Below are 18,342 nucleotides of genomic sequence, written 5' to 3' on the forward strand. Positions count from 1 at the left end.
CACTCAGACGATTCCTGTGAGGGTAGTGACTTGCCCTCTGGAGTATCTGTGTTCCTGACGAAGACTCAAGTAAGTGCTCCGCCTTCATAACTTCTCCATCGTCTTCGAGTGGGAAAGGTCGTTCGCCCACGCTAGTTCGCTGGCTACAGTAGTTCACTGCCTACTGTAGGTTGCTTGCTTCGGTAGGTCGCAGGCTACGGTAGTTGGGTAGCTACGACAGGTGTGGGTAGGCTAGGAGTGAAGGCTTATCTGTTTGTACCATAATGGTGGTAATGAACGGATCTCATCACGCTTTAGTAGTTAGATCTACCGGTGGCGTGGGTGTGGGTGTGTGGGCGGGCGATACGGGTGGGGAGACGGGCGTGGCAGGCGACGGAGGCGGCAGGAGGCGCTGCCGCTTGACGCTAAGGTCAATGGGGGCATCCTGTTCGGGAGCTGGGGTAGCTACCCACGCTTGCGGTTTCAAGTTCGACGTTCTCATCTCCTCGAGGGTAGCACCAGCCACACGCTTCCTAGCGTAGGGGAAGCTAAGAGGCAAAGCTAAGGGAGGAGGAAGATGAGGCTGGTATTCGTGAGGGCTCCTACCAGGGGAGCTCGTAGCCCTGGGACTGAAGGAACTGTTGCATAGCTCCTTAGGGGGACTTGGAGGCTGGAGGGTGCGAGAAACGGGAGGAACCAGGAGGGAGGTCCCCAGACCTGGGTACAGCATCGGAGGATACAGCCGCGAGTACAGATGTGAAGCATGGAGGAGTGAGAGGCCAGGGTGAAGGCCATAGAGGGAGAGGCCAGCAGCTCCCATAACCTCTCTACGCCCACCATCTGCGACACTCTCCTTTGGCGAAGAACGCGGCTCTACATCCACGCTGGTCTCCGACAAGCAACTTTCCGGAGACGACAAAACCGGAGACTCCACTTTCGTCTCATCTTCAGACTTAGCCGGAGAGAGGGCGGGCATGGAGGCGGGCGACAAGGACAAGGAGCCGCCCATCTGGGCGGAGAAGGCCCCGCCCCCGCCCCCGACGCCCCCTCCTCCTTCAAGACCTTTGAGCTGGGACGCCTGCTCTTGTAGCAAACAATGGATCTTGAACCAGTTCGACCGTCTGCCGTACCTGTGGGAAAAATAACAGTTTCCCCTTAAAGAAATGCTTTCCAAAGTTGTATTATAATAAAGAAGCGCTAAACCACAAGGGCTATACAGTGATGCTTTCCAAAGGCTCTTGGCTATTCTTCGCTTGCATCAACCCTTCATACCTTACGTTCCCCAGGCGCTGTACAACCCCTATGGGTTTAACGCTTCTCTTGAAAATACTATAACTACTACTAATACTGCAATTATTACTACTAATAATAATAATATAAAACCGTATATAACTATTGGTCTGGCCAGGATACAAATGCTTTATTTATTCAACTAAGAGGTTTTAATCTTATTAATTGCTAGAACTAATTTGAAAATTGGTAACTGCTAATAAATTCTTTAATAAAATAATCAAGTCAAAGATATACTGACCGTAATTTGAAAATAAATATAAAACATTTATATATATATATATATATATATATATATATATATATATATATATATATATTATATATTTATATATATATATATATATATATATATATATATATATATATATATATATATATATATATATATCTGGTAATAATTTTTAGTATGTTGGTCCATGATCCACATGGGTCTAGAGTATAACTATTAATATGATAATAACTCTGGAAAATTTCAGTTTTAAGGGATTCCCTCACCTTGACCCACTCTTAGACATGCCCACCATCAGACACTTGCGCAGTCTGCAGGCCTTGCATGATGTCCTGTTCTGCTTGTTGATCACACACTGCCCGCCGTTCTTGCACTCGTGTACCTGCGACAGGTTGTTGTACGTTCGCCCGAAGAACGACTGCGGAGAGAAGAATTGTGGTTAGTGTTGGGGGAATTTCAGATATCAACATTATATATACATATATATTTATATATATATATATATGTGTGTGTGTATGTGTGTGTGTGTGTGTGTGTGTGTGTGTGTGTGTGTGTGTGTGTGTGTGTGTGTGTGTGTGTGTGTGTGTGTGTGTGTGTGTGTGTGTGTGTGTGTGTGTGTGTGTGTGTGTGTGTGTGTGTGTGTATTCACCTATTTGTGGTTGCAGGGGTCGATACATTGCTCCTGGCCCCGCCTCTTCACTGAGCACCACTAGGTCCTCTTTCTCCCTGCTCCATGAGATTTATCATACCTCGTCTTAAAACTATGTATGGTTCCTGCCTGTGTGTGTGTGTACTCACCTAGTTGTACTGTGTGTGTGTGTATGTGTGTGTGTATGTGTGTGTGTATGTGTGTGTGTGTGTGTGTGTGTGTGTGTGTGTGTGTGTGTGCATGTGTGTGTGTGTATACACTCACCTTACAACCCTCGCAGGTGAAGGCACCGAAATGGAACCCGGCGGCAGGTTCTCCACACACCTTACACAGCTGGTTCATCCTGACAAAACAACACAACTCAATTAGTAGAAATCGAAAATATAAATGCAAGAGATTTTTTTCCTGAAACGAAATAAGACTAAGGAAAAGAAAATGGAGGGGAAGGGGTGCAAAATGAAGAAAGGCGGGAAGACAAACGCAAGAAAAACAATGGAAATATTGAGATGATGAAAATACTGAAAAATATTATGATTTGAAACATATTTTTAGAGAGAAAATAAATAATATAGGATATTTGAAAATGATAATAAAGAGAAAGAAATAGAAAATAGATGTAGATTTATATTAATTTACTCTGGAGACTAAACCATCATTAAGAAACAAATTCAGAAAAAATCTGAAAAAAAAAAAACGAAAAAATGGAAGACAAAAACTATGAGAAAATATATTGAAGCAGAAATAAAAAACAGGAAAAATATCTGAATTTCACGAATAAAATTAAGGATTTAATAATAATAATAATAATAATAATAATAATAATAATAATAATAATAATAATAATAATAATAAAGGAAGGCAATAATACCGTATTATTAGAATAAAGAAAAAACGAAATACAATGAGAAATTTTGGAAAAATTAGGAAGTGGAATGTGAAATATGTCAAAAAATATATATATTAACAATTAGATTTAGAAATATATCATAAAAAAACCGAAAACTTTATAAATGAGCCAGTGAGAAAATAACTCAAATTTCTGTTAAAATTTAGAGTGAGAGGAAATACTGTTACTAAGGGAATGACTGTTTATACATGTGTTTATACATGTGTTTCTACGTGTGTTTATGCGAGTGTTAATACATGTGTTTAAACGTGTGTTATGCGAGTGTTTATACATGTTTTATGCAAGTGTTTATACATGTGTTTCTACGTGTGTTTATGCGAGTGTTAATACATGTGTTTCTACGTGTGTTTATGCGAGTGTTAATACATGTGTTTATACGTGTGTTTATGCAAGTGTTTATACGTGTGTTATGAGTGTTTATACATGTGTTATGCAAGTGTTTATACATGTGTTTATATGTGTGTTATGCAAGTGTTTATACATGTGTTTTCCCTGTGTGTATGTGAATGACTATGTATATGTTTGCTAGTGGTTATACTTGTTTGCCAGTGGTTATGTTTTTTTGTCAATGGTTATGCTTGTTTGCCAGTGGGTATGTGTGTTTGCCAGTGGTTGTTTGCCAGTGGTTGTATGCCAGTGGTTGTTTGTCAGTGGTTGTTTGCCAGTGGTTGCCAGTGGTTGTTTGCCAGTGGTTGTATGCCAGTGGTTGTTTGTCAGTGGTTGTTTGCCAGTGGTTGTTTGCCACTGGTTGTTTGCCACTGGTTGTATGCCAGTGGTTGTTTGCCAGTGGTTGTTTGCCACTGGTTGTATGTCAGTGGTTGTTTGTCAGTGGTTGTTTGCCAGTGGTTGTTTGTCAGTGGTTGTTTGCCAGTGGTTGTTTGCCAGTGGTTGTTTTCCAGTGGTTGTTTGCCAGTAGTTGTTTGCCAGTGGTTGTTTGCCACTGGTTGTTTGCCACTGGTTGTATGTCAGTGGTTGTTTGTCAGTGGTTGTTTGCCAGTGGTTGTTTGCCAGTGGTTGTTTGCCAGTGGTTGTTTGCCAGTAGTTGTTTGCCAGTGGTTGTTTGCCAGTGGTTATCCGTGTTAGCTGAAGAATGTTTTCTCAGCTCGGCCAGACAGTCACTCCCAGCAAAACATACTCAGAGGTGTATTTCTCTCGGCGTATACTCAGAGAATACTTTAATACCCACAACATACATTAAACTATTTTTATCTGGTGATGAAGATGCTAATTACAGCCATAGTGACCGTACAGCGATTGGTTATATAACCTCATTAACCAACCCACCATCCTGGTGATGATTAGGGCACAAGTTAGGGACTTTAGTTAGGTACTTCTGCCCCTTGACTTCCCTAAGCGCCTGTACTATCATCCATATTTCAGTTAACATCAGTTTTGAGTCGTCTGAAAAAATTTAGGATCCATGTCTAATAATGTAACGAGGTGATATATTTAATTCTCATTTTAATTCTAATTTTCATTCTCATTTTAAATATCTTTCAGTCTACTGTCAGAATTTAATGTTTATTTTCTTAATTGCTGTCTTTCTCCCTGTCCAATCGTCATATGTAATTCGGGTAGCCTGTATTATGCCACAGATAGGCCTACCTTCCCACGAGTGGTAGTGATTAGTCGACTGGTAATAATGCTGGTAGATATATCGACAGTATGTTAGGTAAAAGTATAATCATATATATATATATATATATATATATATATATATATATATATATATATATATATATATATATATATATATATATGTGTGTGTGTGTGTGTGTGTGTGTGTAAAATAACCACTGTGAAAAAGTAGGGAAATTCCAAGCACTTTCTTTATTTATCTCATTAACAACGACCTTGATAACGTGAGAAATCACGAAAGCGCTGGGATTTTCATTGTTTTCATTGTTGTGATATCACCTGTTTACTGTGATCTTATTGCGCAACGTTGCCACAATAAAACGTTACTTCTAAACCTATGTCAGTGCAAGTACCAGCCTCTACGAGGCATATTACTGATGCTGCTAGTACTGAATGTCAACACGTGTGCCTACTCTATCCGACGTTAAATTCCATCTCATGATCGGACATACTAGAGTGTAAGACACTTCTGTACATAAGAGCCTCTCTCCTACTTAAGTTCAACCCTATTATAATAGTGTGTGTGTGCAGGCGCTTCACTCTAGCGTTCCAACACTGCTTCACACAGTCTCTTCTGCTGTGATCCTCGGCACCACTCCAGCTTAAATTTCAGCTCGAGGGTCATCTGGGAACAAGAGTTGTCTCCCTATCTGGCAGCTGTTGCCTCTGCCGGGAATCAAAACTTCTGTTTATTGTGTTTTCCTTGACTCTTCGTAAAACTTAAGTTTGTTTTAATTCATTTTTTCATTACTTCCTTCAGCTACGATTATCTTTAATGTTTTTATTTTGCTCTCGAAATACATATTTTTCAACATCACTAGACTCATTTTGTTAGTAGGATCGATGGTTCAGATGGTAAGGTGACATGTGATTTGTGTGGTCTCTTGATGCGGGACAATGTGTCGTGAGTCGAATCCGGGACTGCCGCAGTTTGGTAAAGAATTCAAAACCACTTGTTTCGTGGTTTCATATATATATATATATATATATATATATATATATATATATATATATATATATATATATATATATATATATATGTGTGTGTGTGTGTGTGTGTGTGTGTTTGTGTGTGTGTGTGTGTATGTGTGTATGTACTCACCTAATTGTGGTTGCAGGGGTCGAGACTCAGCTCCTGGCCCCGCCTCTTCACTGATCGCTACTGGATCCTCTCTCTCTCTGCTTCCTGAGCTTTGTCATACCTCTTCTTAAAACTATGTATGGTTCCTGCCTCCACTACTTCACTTGCTAGGCTATTCCACTTGCTGACAACTCTATGACTGAAGAAATACTTCCTAACGTCCCTGTGACTCGTCTGAGTCTTCAGCTTCCAGTTGTGACCCCTTGTCCCTGTGTCCCCTCTCTGGAACATCCTATCTCTGTCCACCTTGTCTATTCCCCGCAGTATCTTGTATGTCGTTATCATGTCTCCCCTGACCCTTCTGTGTGTGTGTGTGTGTGTGTGTGTGTGTGTGTGTGAAATAATTTTAATATATATATATATATATATATATATATATATATATATATATATATATATATATATTTATATATATATATATATATATATATATATATATATATATATATATATATATATATATATATATATATATATATATATATATATATATATATATATATATATATATACACTCAACTTCCCCTGCGATTATATATATATATATATATATATATATATATATATATATATATATATATATATATATATATATATATATATATATATATATATATATATATATATATACTCAGAAAGACACACTGAGGGCTTGGAGACACAGTCTAGAATAAGACATATACTGTAAGACACTCTGGGAAGGAAGATACACTTAGACCTGGGAAAAAACACATGTAAGCCTAATTTACGTCTTCAAATAAATAAATGTGACAACTCTCTACATTACACTACATAAAAATACTCCCAGACTTCCTTCTAACACACTAATATAGATTAATTAAACGTACGTGTAGATACTGTGCTTCGTAATTGTTCAAAACTTGACAAAGAACTTATTACCTACTTTCAGTTGTTAATTATATATTCTGCATGTACAACTTACACAGAGATGTAAATATGTGGATTTGGACTGTGTAGTGACGACAAGTGATCTGATCCAGTGCTCTGTTTAACTTTTTGACCAATACTATCACCACAAGCACTACTACCACTACTATTATTACTACTACTATTACAACTACTACTATTACCACCACTGCTATTACTACTATTACTATTACTACCACCACTACTACTACTATTACTGCTATTACTACTACTACTATTACTATTATTATTATTATTACTACTACTACTTCCACTACTATTACTACAAAAACTACGTCTACTACCACTACTGTTATTACACTATTATTACTACTACTACTTTCACTACTATTATTACAGCTACTACTATTTCTACTTCTACTACTACTATTACTACACCTACTACTATTATTGCTACCAGTACTACTATGACTACTACTAATAATAACAATAATATAGCTACCACTACCGCTGTTGCTACCGTACTGACCTGTCTTCAAGTATTTTCTTCACTTGGGTTGTCTTCTAGCTTTCTTGTCAACTCCTGTTCATCTCATCTAGTTTTCTCTCCATTTTCTCGATAATTCCTGACTTAATAATAGTCCAGAATGAAACGAAAAGTCGTATAAAAGCCTCCTCTTGAAATTATAGATTATATGTTGATAACACTAACTGCTGCTAAGTCGATGACTAAGAGAAACCACGGAACGGGTGGGATTTAAACTCATGGTGAGCGAGTATTTTCTGTTGCTGGATCCGTTCCTTGCGGCAGCAGGCGTCTTCAGTCGAATACAGAATTAATTTTATACTGGAGGCAGTGGAAGTAGAAAGGGTTAACTTGAGGGTGTTCTGTCACCTAGTCTTGATAGATATTGTCTCCCATAGTTGAGATAGATGTTCAGTTTTTAACCTTGAATTAAGGTGATCAGTCCATGACCAACGTTACCCCACAGTGTTCGGACCAATAGTGGAACTGTATTTTGGGGGCCCCTGAAGTTATGGAGTCCCCTTCGCAACCCCTTCTCATACAGTAGACCCAAGCTTTTAGGAACATAAGAATGGAGGAACATTGCAGAAGGCCTACTGGCCTATACAAGGCAGGCCCTTATCCCCTCCAGGGATTAGGGGCCCTGAAGCATAAACTTCATTACTTACATAGTAGATCCGTCCCTGGTTATGACATCAAAATATTGGAGGGATTTTCATGTTTTTCTATGCTATACATTGACCTAATTTAAACCCGCTGGGGCGTTGACCCCCGAAACCCTCTCCAGGTAAGTCCTTTTCTGTCATACAATGCCCTAATCTAAGTCCTCTTCTATGTTCGTGACTTTTGCCGTACCTTTGATGACTTTTTATTTCTTCTGAGGCTAAACAGAGATTATTCCAATTTACGAACGTTGTCAATTGGTAAAAACACTCTCCCAAATCTAAACTAACTATAGTTATTAGATCATAACAAGTACTATAATGCTGCTTAGCTAACTAGCAGAGATTCCTGAATCATACGGGGTTCGTGGATACGATTTCAGATCATCTGTCCATTCCTCCTTGAAATTAGTATCTCCCTAATAGCTTGTTCAATCGATTTTTATACAGAAATATTCTAAGTATTACTGGGCAAGAGGAGAAATGATCAGGACGTAAATGATACTCCTAGAAATAAACAATATAGACAGGAACATAGACATATTAAAAAGAGGACCACACTAGTTCTAGCCTACGCTAGGCAGGTTTTTCTCATATCAATTCTTTATAATGATAAAGAGATGATTCGAACCTGCTCAGAATATTAACTTCAGTGACACAGAACCAAAACGAAAGAACACAAGAGGACCTAGACTCATAAACTGGACAACAGGACTTTGGTATAATCTTTTACAACATGATGACACAAGACACACAACTGGAAAAAAATCATTGCACTGATCCGAAACACTTTTCAACAAGGTAGCCAAAAAGGATCGAAAGTTAACGGGCCGACCCTAGAACTGGAGCTCAACTCCCCGGTTCAAATATAAATTGCACACACACACACACACACACACACACACACACACACACACACTAAAAACAAGATAAGAATCACCACTTTTCCATTTATGTAATTGACCCAGAGTATAACAGATTATCAAGCTGATAATGAGCTATGTCGGCTAAATGAGACTAACAGTCACGACAAATAATAAATTCATTTTTAATATTATGCAAAATAAATGCACTTAATTTCCTAAAGATAAGTAATTCAGGCGATACAAGTAAATATATATACAAAAATATTCACACACAATATATATATATATATATATATATATATATATATATATATATATATATATATATATATATATATATCAGTTGAAAGACTATTAATATATGTACCTCTCTAGTGTACAATATAAAATTATATAAGATTTGAGAGACAAAAATCCATGTCAGTGAAGAGATAGAATCAGTGAGTTAGATTCAAGCGACGGGGAACCAGAATTAAAACTAGTTCAGTGTTGTGTGTCATGTAAATGGTTAGTCAAGTGAGAGGTTGTTTATGCAGTGTGAAGTCTGGAGCTGACGTAGAGACGGTGGAGGAGTCTCTGATCTGGGAGATGCTGGGATGCTGAGAGACCGAAAGATGAGATGGTGGCCTGAGAGATGGCTAGATGCTGCTAGGCAGTGTGCTGAGGTCGTTGTCTTACAGGTAACATCACCCACATGGTCAGGTCCTGCTAGAAAAGATTACTGAAGCTAAATAGGAAGTGATTTCAGTGCTACCAGACAGTAAATTGAGATCGAGCTCTGAGAGATCCCAGCATCCACAAGGTGAGCTCAGAATGCTCACTAGATGCTCTCTAACAGTGAGCTAAACTTGTACCCTCAGAGATCACAGTATCCACACAGACGATAAGCTTATAGCTTATTTTTTGCAACTTGCCACCTTCCTCTCTACTAACAAGATCATTTTCCAACGCATTGCAATGCGTCAGTATCTGAAAGATCCAACTGAGACCAAATGTACAAACATTTCATTCAAGGTTATGGTAATTGTACGAATTGTTCTGGCTATGGTACTATGGTATTTACTTTCCATTGAACATGCAGGATCGATCCTCCATTCGTTAGTCACAAGACTGTAACTACCTGAAGATCTCACTAGTATTTCATCATACAGGTATACCTGTGTATGATAGTATTATGGTGTATTCTTGTATTTAATACTTTAGCATAGCCATTACACACTCTCGTTCAGAACACATCAACTCCAGTCTGAGGGACTGATTACCTCTAACTCATCTTCCACCTTTCTCTGCATTGGACTGAAGAAGCCACTAGCTGGCGAAACGTTTCCAGAACAAAGTTGTCCAAATGTTTTATTTATCATGAAAGAGCAAATTTCATGGTCCTTCAGAGGTTATAAGAACATAAGAAAAGAGGAACACTGCAGGAGGCCTGTTGGCCCATACTAGGCAGGTCCTTCACAATCCATCCCACTAATAGGATATTTACCTAACCCACCTTTCAGCGCTACCCAAGAAACAAGCCCTGATAACTCCATTCACTAATGTGCAAGTTCCACTCAAAGTCAACCCCTATCACTCATGTATTTGGTATAAACCTTGGTAATAAATACCGACAAGTTGGTTTAGAAAGACACGTAAGCAAACACTAACATATTTATTAGAAAACGTTTCGGTCCTAGGACACTTGATCACTTGATCAAGGTCCTAGGACCGAAACGTGTCTTTCTAAACCAACTCATGTATTTATCCAACCTAAATTTGAAACTGCCTAAGTTGAACCTACCCAAGTTATGATACACACACACACACACACACGACACTGGAGGACAGGTAAGATAGGGAGGGACATGATAACGACATATAAAATACTGAGAGGAATTGACAAGGTGGACGGAGACAGGATGTTCCAGAGATGAGACAGAGCACCAAGGGGTCACAACTGGAAGTTGAAAATTCAGATGAGTCACAGGGATGTTAGGAAGTATTTCTTTAGTCACAGAGTTGTCAGGAAGTGGAATAATCTGGTGAGTAATGTAGTGGAGGCAGGATCCATACATAGCTTTAAGAAGAGAGACGATAAAGCTCATGGAGCAGGAAGAGTAGACCTAGTGACGGCCAGCGAAGAAGCGGGGTCAGGAGCTGTGAATCGGCCCCTGCTACAATAAATAGGTAAGTACACACATACGTAGATTAATAAACAAACTTTTCCCTCAGTAGACAAGAATTTTCACCTTAAATGTCCAATCGTATTTGTTTAAAAACATCTAGTATACTTCTGGTCATTTGATCGCTACAACTCAAATAAACATTGATATACACAAATTACAGTGTTTACGATACATAAATAGTACAAGTCGGGGCGAAACGTCGTTGTATGTTTCTCTCTATTATGTACGGGTTGTGTATTGTTCCAGTCATGGTATTGTGGCCTTTTGTTATTAACGGTTAAGAAAAATATGCTAAGTGATGGTTTAATTTAAATAAACGAAGAAGAAGAAGAAGAAGGAGGAGGAGGAGGAGGAGGAGGGTGTAAAGAGACTAAACGCATCAATTATACGACCCACAACAGTCGACTAACACCCAGGTACCTACTTACTGCTCAGTGAACAGGGGGCAGCAGGTACACGAAAACTTGCCCATTCGTTATACCCAACCCGGGAATCAAACCTCAGTCCTTTCGGTTGCTTCCTAGGTTCATCAGATAATCAAATTTATATTTCTTCCTGCTATCGTACTTAATTACATTAATTATTGCTATATGCATTATAGCTAATTAATTTTTATTAGTGATTAGATATTTTCGATGCCCAAATTAGGTTTAAAACAGCAATTAAAACATAGTATCTCCCCCCCCCCACGTTTAAAAAGCGACGTAATGACAGTCATGCCATCTGGTAGGGCTGTGGAGTGAGATTTTTTAGATGAGGTACCATAATGCAAAACAACCACAGATGGGGTTGAATGATAGCTTTAGGCCTTTCGTCCTGCAATCAAGACTTCATCAGAAGCTTGCAATGTTGTAGAAATTAGTAGGAAGTAATAGCAGTATCGTTCAGGGGAACGATCCTAGCTTGTGCTTGGGGAACAATCCTAGCCAGAGCTAGGGGAACGATCCTAGCTTGTGCTTGGGGAACGATCCTAGCTAGAGCTAGGGGAACGATCCTAGCCAGAGCTAGGGGAACGATTTTAGCAAGAGCTAGGGGAACGATCCTAGCTAGAGCTAGGGGAACGACACTAATTGGGCTTCTTACTCATTTCTGCAACACTGCAAGTTCCTGATGTGTTGAATACCACACGAAGGACCAAGAGCTAACAATCAACTCCCCCTGTGATTGTTCTGCATGATTCGCAAAGCACCCAAGAGTCTGTTCTGCTCCTATTCAACATCAAAGTTGAAATCATTCAATTTCTGGTTACAGGTTGGGAAGACCTCATCAACGTGTTGATGCTAAATCATGTCTGCCGATTTAATTTGCCGGAGTACATTTTTCTCAAAATATTCCACATAATGGATGAGAAACATAGTAAAAGGAGAAAGATTTATTCGTTTTGAAGCAGTAAACTTACCATGCTACAGGGAGATGAATAAGACACACGCAACACCTGGGTGTCTTGACTAAACGTTGCCAACTCTACAGACTACATCAGCCGAATGCTGAGAAGATTGCAATAGTAAAGAGAGAGAGAGAGAGAGAGAGAGAGAGAGAGAGAGAGAGAGTTCAGGGCTCTTTCTCCTTGAAGAACTCTCCTTTCGAAAGGGAACCGAGTACGAAATACGCAAAGGGAAGCGAAGTGGTATAAAATACTGACAAGGTGAAAACAGAGGCACAAGGTGCAGTATACTGGAATTCTTAATTGGCAAGATTCGCATTATATTGCATATCTCTCTCTCTAGACGCGAAGCTTTGAGAGACAAATGATTTATCGAAACTGAGTGGAAAATATTATTATTATTATTATTATTATTATTATTATTATTATTATGATCATCATCATCATAACTAAGTACTAAAAGTCTTGTTCCCACTTGAGAAAGTGTAAGACCTTCTCAATGGGGACCAGGATAAATGGAGCTTTTAAAAATTCCTTGTTCTTGCACTCTCTAGAACAAACAAACCTGCCAAACTAAACTCTAGTAAACTGCTGCATAGCTAAACTAAGACTTTAACAAAACTACGATCATTTACTCGTTTTTTTCAGTCGTTTAAGTATCATTAACCCTCCTCCTCTTCCTCCTCTCAAAAGTAATTCTCTCTCACTTATCTCCTTTATCTCTAAGTTACTTCATACGATGCTGCTCTGTACATCGCCAATGAGAATTATCTCCAAGAGAGAGAGGTAATGATAAACAATTTCTTTGGATGAGACTTCGCTGGGACCCGGTGAAAAGCAAGGGGTGTCAAACGCACAGTAAGAGAGCGCTGTGTCAACATTCGTAGTCAAAAAGCATTCAACCTGCTACCAGCACTTTGTAGAGCTTTATGTGTTGTTTTTTTCTCTGTATACAGCTTCGTGTTTCACTCTGTGTAGAGCTTTATCACGTTTTACTCTGTAGAGCATCATGTTTCACTCTGTGCAGAGCTTTATTACGTTTCACTCTGTGTAGAGCTTTATCACGTTTTACTCTGTAGAGCTTCATCATGTTTCACTCTGTGCAGAGCTTTATTACGTTTCACTCTGTGTAGAGCTTTATCACGTTTTACTCTGTAGAGCGTCATCATGTTTCACTCTGCGCAGAGCTTTATTACGTTTCACTCTGTGTAGAGCTTTATCACGTTTCACTGTGTAGAGCGTCATCATGTTTCACTCTGCGCAGAGCTTTATTACGTTTCACTCTGTGTAGAGCTTTATCACGTTTTACTCTGTAGAGCTTCATCATGTTTCACTGTGCAGAGCTTTATTACGTTTCACTCTGTGTAGAGCTTTATCACGTTTTACTCTGTAGAGCTTCATCATGTTTCACTCTGTGTAGAGCTTTATCACGTTTCACTTTGTGTAGAGCTTTATCACGTTTCACTCTGTTTAGCGCTTTATCAAGAGAAAACTGAACAACTTCTTGCCCTAACTTCTGATCAACCAGCCTGTGATGACTGTGTTGGTCATTAGGCAGCCAGAAGCAACAGTCTGTTTGATCAGGCAGTAAACCAGTGTAGTGTCTGAGCTGGTAAGAGAAGCCTCGAATCTGGCAAGAGGTATGTAACTGATGTGGGTGACTTAGCCCACACTGTGGGTGGGATGTGGGTGATGCCCTGTGCTGTGGGTGCATCATAAGAACATAAAGAACACCGCAGAAGGCCTACTGGCCCATACTAGGCAAGTCCTTCTCAGACTCAAACCCACTAAAGTATCTGCTCAACCCATTTTAAATAGTACCCATGGGTGGTGTTCCCCACACTGCAGGTACATCATGGGTGATGCCCCCACACTGTGGGTACCTCGTGGGTCACTTGGCCCAAATACCGCTTTTTTTGCGATTGTCCCTAAACGTTGCTTACTTTTACCAGATCCTTATCTCACTACCTCCCTTCCTTTCTCTCCTTCTCTCTCTCTCTCTCTCTCTCTCTCTCTCCCTTCCTCTCTCTCTCTCTCTCTCTCCCCCTTCCTCTCTCTCTCTCTCTCTCTCTCCCCCTTCCTCTCTCTCCCTCCCTCTTACTGCTTCTATTTTCTCTCAATCCCACTTTTCCCTTATCTCTTCTCATTCTCACCCTTATTCTCTCTCTCTATTTCCCTCCCTTCACCTCTCTTTCTTTTTTGTCTTATACCTTATTCTCCCTCTCTTATTCTCTTTTCTCCTTTCTCTTTATACTTCATTCTCTCTCTCTCTCTCTCTTCCTGTTTTTCCTTCCTCCGTTCTCTCTTCATCCCTCCCTTCGTCCCTTCTTCTCTCTCCCTCCCTCCCTCTTTCCCTTCCTTCCTCTCCCTATCTTCCTCTCCTACTCTGTTTTCATCCCTCCCTCGTGACCAGAAACTCAGATCGTAAACAAGATTTCGACTATCGATACCATTAAACTGCACCAAGCGCTCTGTAATTACAGAGCTCTCAGCTCTATACCTGTAGTGGAGGCTGGGAGTTAACTCTCAGCTCTATACCTGTAGTGGAGGCTGGGAGTTAACTCTCAGCTCTATACCTGTAGTGGAGGCTGGGAGTTAACTCTCAGCTCTATACCTGTAGTGGAGGCTGGGAGTTAACTCTCAGCTCTATACCTGTAGTGGAGGCTGGGAGTTAACTCCCAGCTCTATACCTGTAGTGGAGGCTGGGAGTTAACTCTCAGCTCTATACCTGTAGTGGAGGCTACGAGTTGACTCTCATCTTTATACCTGTAAAGGTGGCAGAGAGTTAAACTCTTAGCTCTTTAGCTGTACTGGGAAAGACAAAAATCCTGCCGTAATGCTGATTTGTTTCAGTTATTCCTTTAACAAGACTGGAAATACTGCCGGAGGTCTGGTATAGCTCAATTATACCTCTAGACCAGAAAAAATCTACCAGGGTACTAGTTTAGTTTGGAATCCCTTCGTGAAGGCATAAAGCACTTCTATAGCTCTGAAATATACTAGGTATCCCTTTATTAAGGTTGAAACCTGAATGCTGGATTACTTCAGATATCCCTTAAGGATATCCCCACATATATTCTCAGAGACAGTTCAGAGCCTTTTTTTTATTTTACTAAAACAAAAACTACTGTCAGGCTGCAGGTTTAGCTAACAGGGGTCGTAGAATATAAACCAGAGGTCGTGCTGGAATTGTATCACGGGATGCCCTGGAGGTCGTCAGGGCAGCACGACTCACCGTCGGGGATACAGCAAGGTGGAAGCCAAGGTCCCATTCTGTCTCTTGACGTGAAAGTCTGACTTTCACCATTTTTTCTATCTTTGGTTTGTGTGTGTGTGTATATATATATATATATATATATATATATATATATATATATATATATATATATATATATATATATATATATATATATATATATATATATATATATATATATATATAATATATATATATATATATATATATATATATATATATATATATATATATATATAATGCTAGTGTACTGAATCTTTCCTTTGAAGATGAACAGTGGTTGCAAGCTTCACTTCCAGTCAGGGACTGGGGGAGCCGACAGGGAGTACGCAAATCCTCCTAGATTGCCTTACCAGCTTTCCTATCCTCTTCCATAGCATCAAACGAGTTAAAACAAATTCTTCCAGACAACCTCAGTGACTCAGCAGGGAAACAGGACCCCACCTACGCCAGTGCCGTCACTGAATGGGAGACTCTTGCTGCTCCAGCACCATACCCTAGTGCAGCACTAGCCTACAAACAGAAGTTGGGATGGCCCAATTGCTGAAAAGGTGCTTGCCAACATGCTTAGGGCAGTAACATCAGACAGGGAGACTGCCCATCTCCAAGCTATGAGCGCACATCACTCTGGGGACTTCTTCCATATAGTTCTTATTTCGGCAAGGAGAACGCACCTCGACCCTAAGACCCTCCTATTGCAGTGGCTCTCCGCCTCGCTGCCCCAATTTACACGGAATATACGTGTATTTGCGGCGATGCACAAGCCGACCAATATGGTCTACATGATCTTAACTGTTCCAAAACCAAGGGCTGGCATGCAAGACACAATGAAGTCAATGACATCATAAAGAGAAGCCTTGCTACAGCTGCATGCCCAGCTGAGAGGGAGCCCCGATCACTAGCAGCCAACAATACCCACAACCCAGCAAACTGCCCCTACAGGATCATCATCTATCCTTGGAAGAATGGCAAGCTCTTAGCATGGGACTATACCTGTGTGTCGACGCTGATTGACACCTACATCCATCACAGCGTCGGGCGACAGGAAGGAGTACAAGATCAGCAAGTACAGGGACATAAGCTAACAGTATCAATTTGTTAAAGTGGGATCAGAGACCTTGGGATCATGGGGAAAAAATGCCACACGTTTCCTTAAAGAACTGGGTTCCAGACTCATCGACACCGCCAGGGACCCAAGGGCAGCCACTTTCATGTTCCAGCGCCTCAGCGTGGCCATCCAGAGGGGAAATGCTTGCTGCATACTTGACTAGAGTCCGGCTTCGGAGGAGCTGGAAGTGATTCATAATCTTTAACATATTGTACCAATGTATTCATGTTTGTGTTTTTCTGTCTATTAATAAAATTTTCCACAGAATATAATATACAGGGGGTGGTAGGAGAAGAAAATATTCAAACAGCACCGGGGAGAACCTTGAGTTTTCCCTGAGGTAGGTTTATTGTCTTCTCTGAGGATGAGGGTCCCTAGTACAGTTCTAGAGGGAGGTATCCCTATATATATACACACACACATACATATATATATATATATATATATATATATATATATATATATATATATATATATATATATATATATATATATATATATATATATATATATGTCGTGCCGAATATGTAAAACTGGTCAATTAGCAAGAACACATTTAAAATTAAGTTCTTTCTAAAATTTTCTCTTATACGTTTAAAGATATATTTTTTCATTAATGTTAATGTAAAAAAAATTTAATTTTGCACCAAAAGAATCTTAGAAAACTTACCTAACCTTATTATAACAAGAACAATTTATTTTAGCCTAACCCAACTAAATATATTTTAGATTTGTTTACAATAATTTAATACTAAACAAACACAGTGAAATATATTTTTTTTCATTAGGTTAAGAATGATTTTGGCGAAATTATTGCATACACAAATTTTCACTTGTCCTATATGCGGGTGTCTTTTATTCACACCAAGACACCCGCACTAAGAGAGGAGTCCTCATTGGCTTCTTCTTGAGAGCTCTTTGCATCTCCAGCCCTTGTTTTCTAGAAGAAGAATGCACTTACATAACACAAGCCTTTACACGTCTTCAGTTCCCATCTTTCTTCATCCGAGATTGCAGACTCAAGGCACAAGCTATCCTCAACAAACCGCCCATGGAACAGCCCCCTAAACAGTTCATAGTACTCCCATGTGGCGATGTTGCCACGAATACTCGCCGGGCACTTGCTATGAGTAACATCAACGTTTCCACCACAAACACATCCTCTATCAAAGATTTCACTACGAAACGCAGCCCCGCACCTCTAACTTCTACAGCAGGCGTCTACACTATCCCCTGTGGGTTCTGTCCCAAGAAATATGTAGGCGAGACAGGCAGAGATCTTGCAGTCCGCCTGAATGAGCATCGAAATGCCTCTAACAGAGACGATGTAAGGTACGCCTGTGTCCTCCACAGAGACTCCACGGGGCATTTGATGAACTGGAACGAGGCACAACTCGTTCTCACCGAACCAGACCTCAGACGCCGACGGTGCCTAGAAGCCTCACTAATCGCCGTCACCGACACTATAGAACGCAACACTGGAAACTACAAAATTTCAAAAACATTGGCATACATGATACTTAAGCAGCACCAACCCAACAACACAGGAGTCACATGATTTCATCGTCTACCCGTCCTCATCATAGGCAGAGGTTGTTTTGATAAGGACCTGCCTCGCATGGGCCAGTAGGCCTTCTACAGTGTTCCT

The 18,342-nt window shown here is 39.9% G+C and overlaps 1 protein-coding gene across 2 annotated transcripts in view; it reads right to left on the reverse strand.

Moving 5' to 3' along the window:
* The window catches only part of LOC128700866 (protein embryonic gonad-like), a 508,931-nt gene that overhangs the window by 377 nt on the left and 490,212 nt on the right, over positions 1–18,342 (reverse strand). For both annotated transcript variants that reach the window (XM_053794324.2, XM_070104724.1), the window contains 3 exons: positions 2,415–2,493; positions 1,768–1,919; positions 1–1,109 (listed from right to left, as the gene is read on the reverse strand). The exon at positions 1–1,109 is cut by the window's left edge and continues 377 nt beyond it. In XM_053794324.2, the coding sequence (XP_053650299.2) occupies positions 287–1,109; positions 1,768–1,919; positions 2,415–2,492 (1,053 nt within the window). In that variant the 5' untranslated portion in view covers position 2,493 and the 3' untranslated portion in view covers positions 1–286. The remainder of the gene's footprint in view (positions 1,110–1,767; positions 1,920–2,414; positions 2,494–18,342) is intronic.

The sequence above is a fragment of the Cherax quadricarinatus genome, chromosome 94, assembly GCF_038502225.1.
Source record: "Cherax quadricarinatus isolate ZL_2023a chromosome 94, ASM3850222v1, whole genome shotgun sequence".
In the NCBI taxonomy this organism is placed as follows: Eukaryota; Metazoa; Arthropoda; class Malacostraca; order Decapoda; family Parastacidae; genus Cherax; species Cherax quadricarinatus.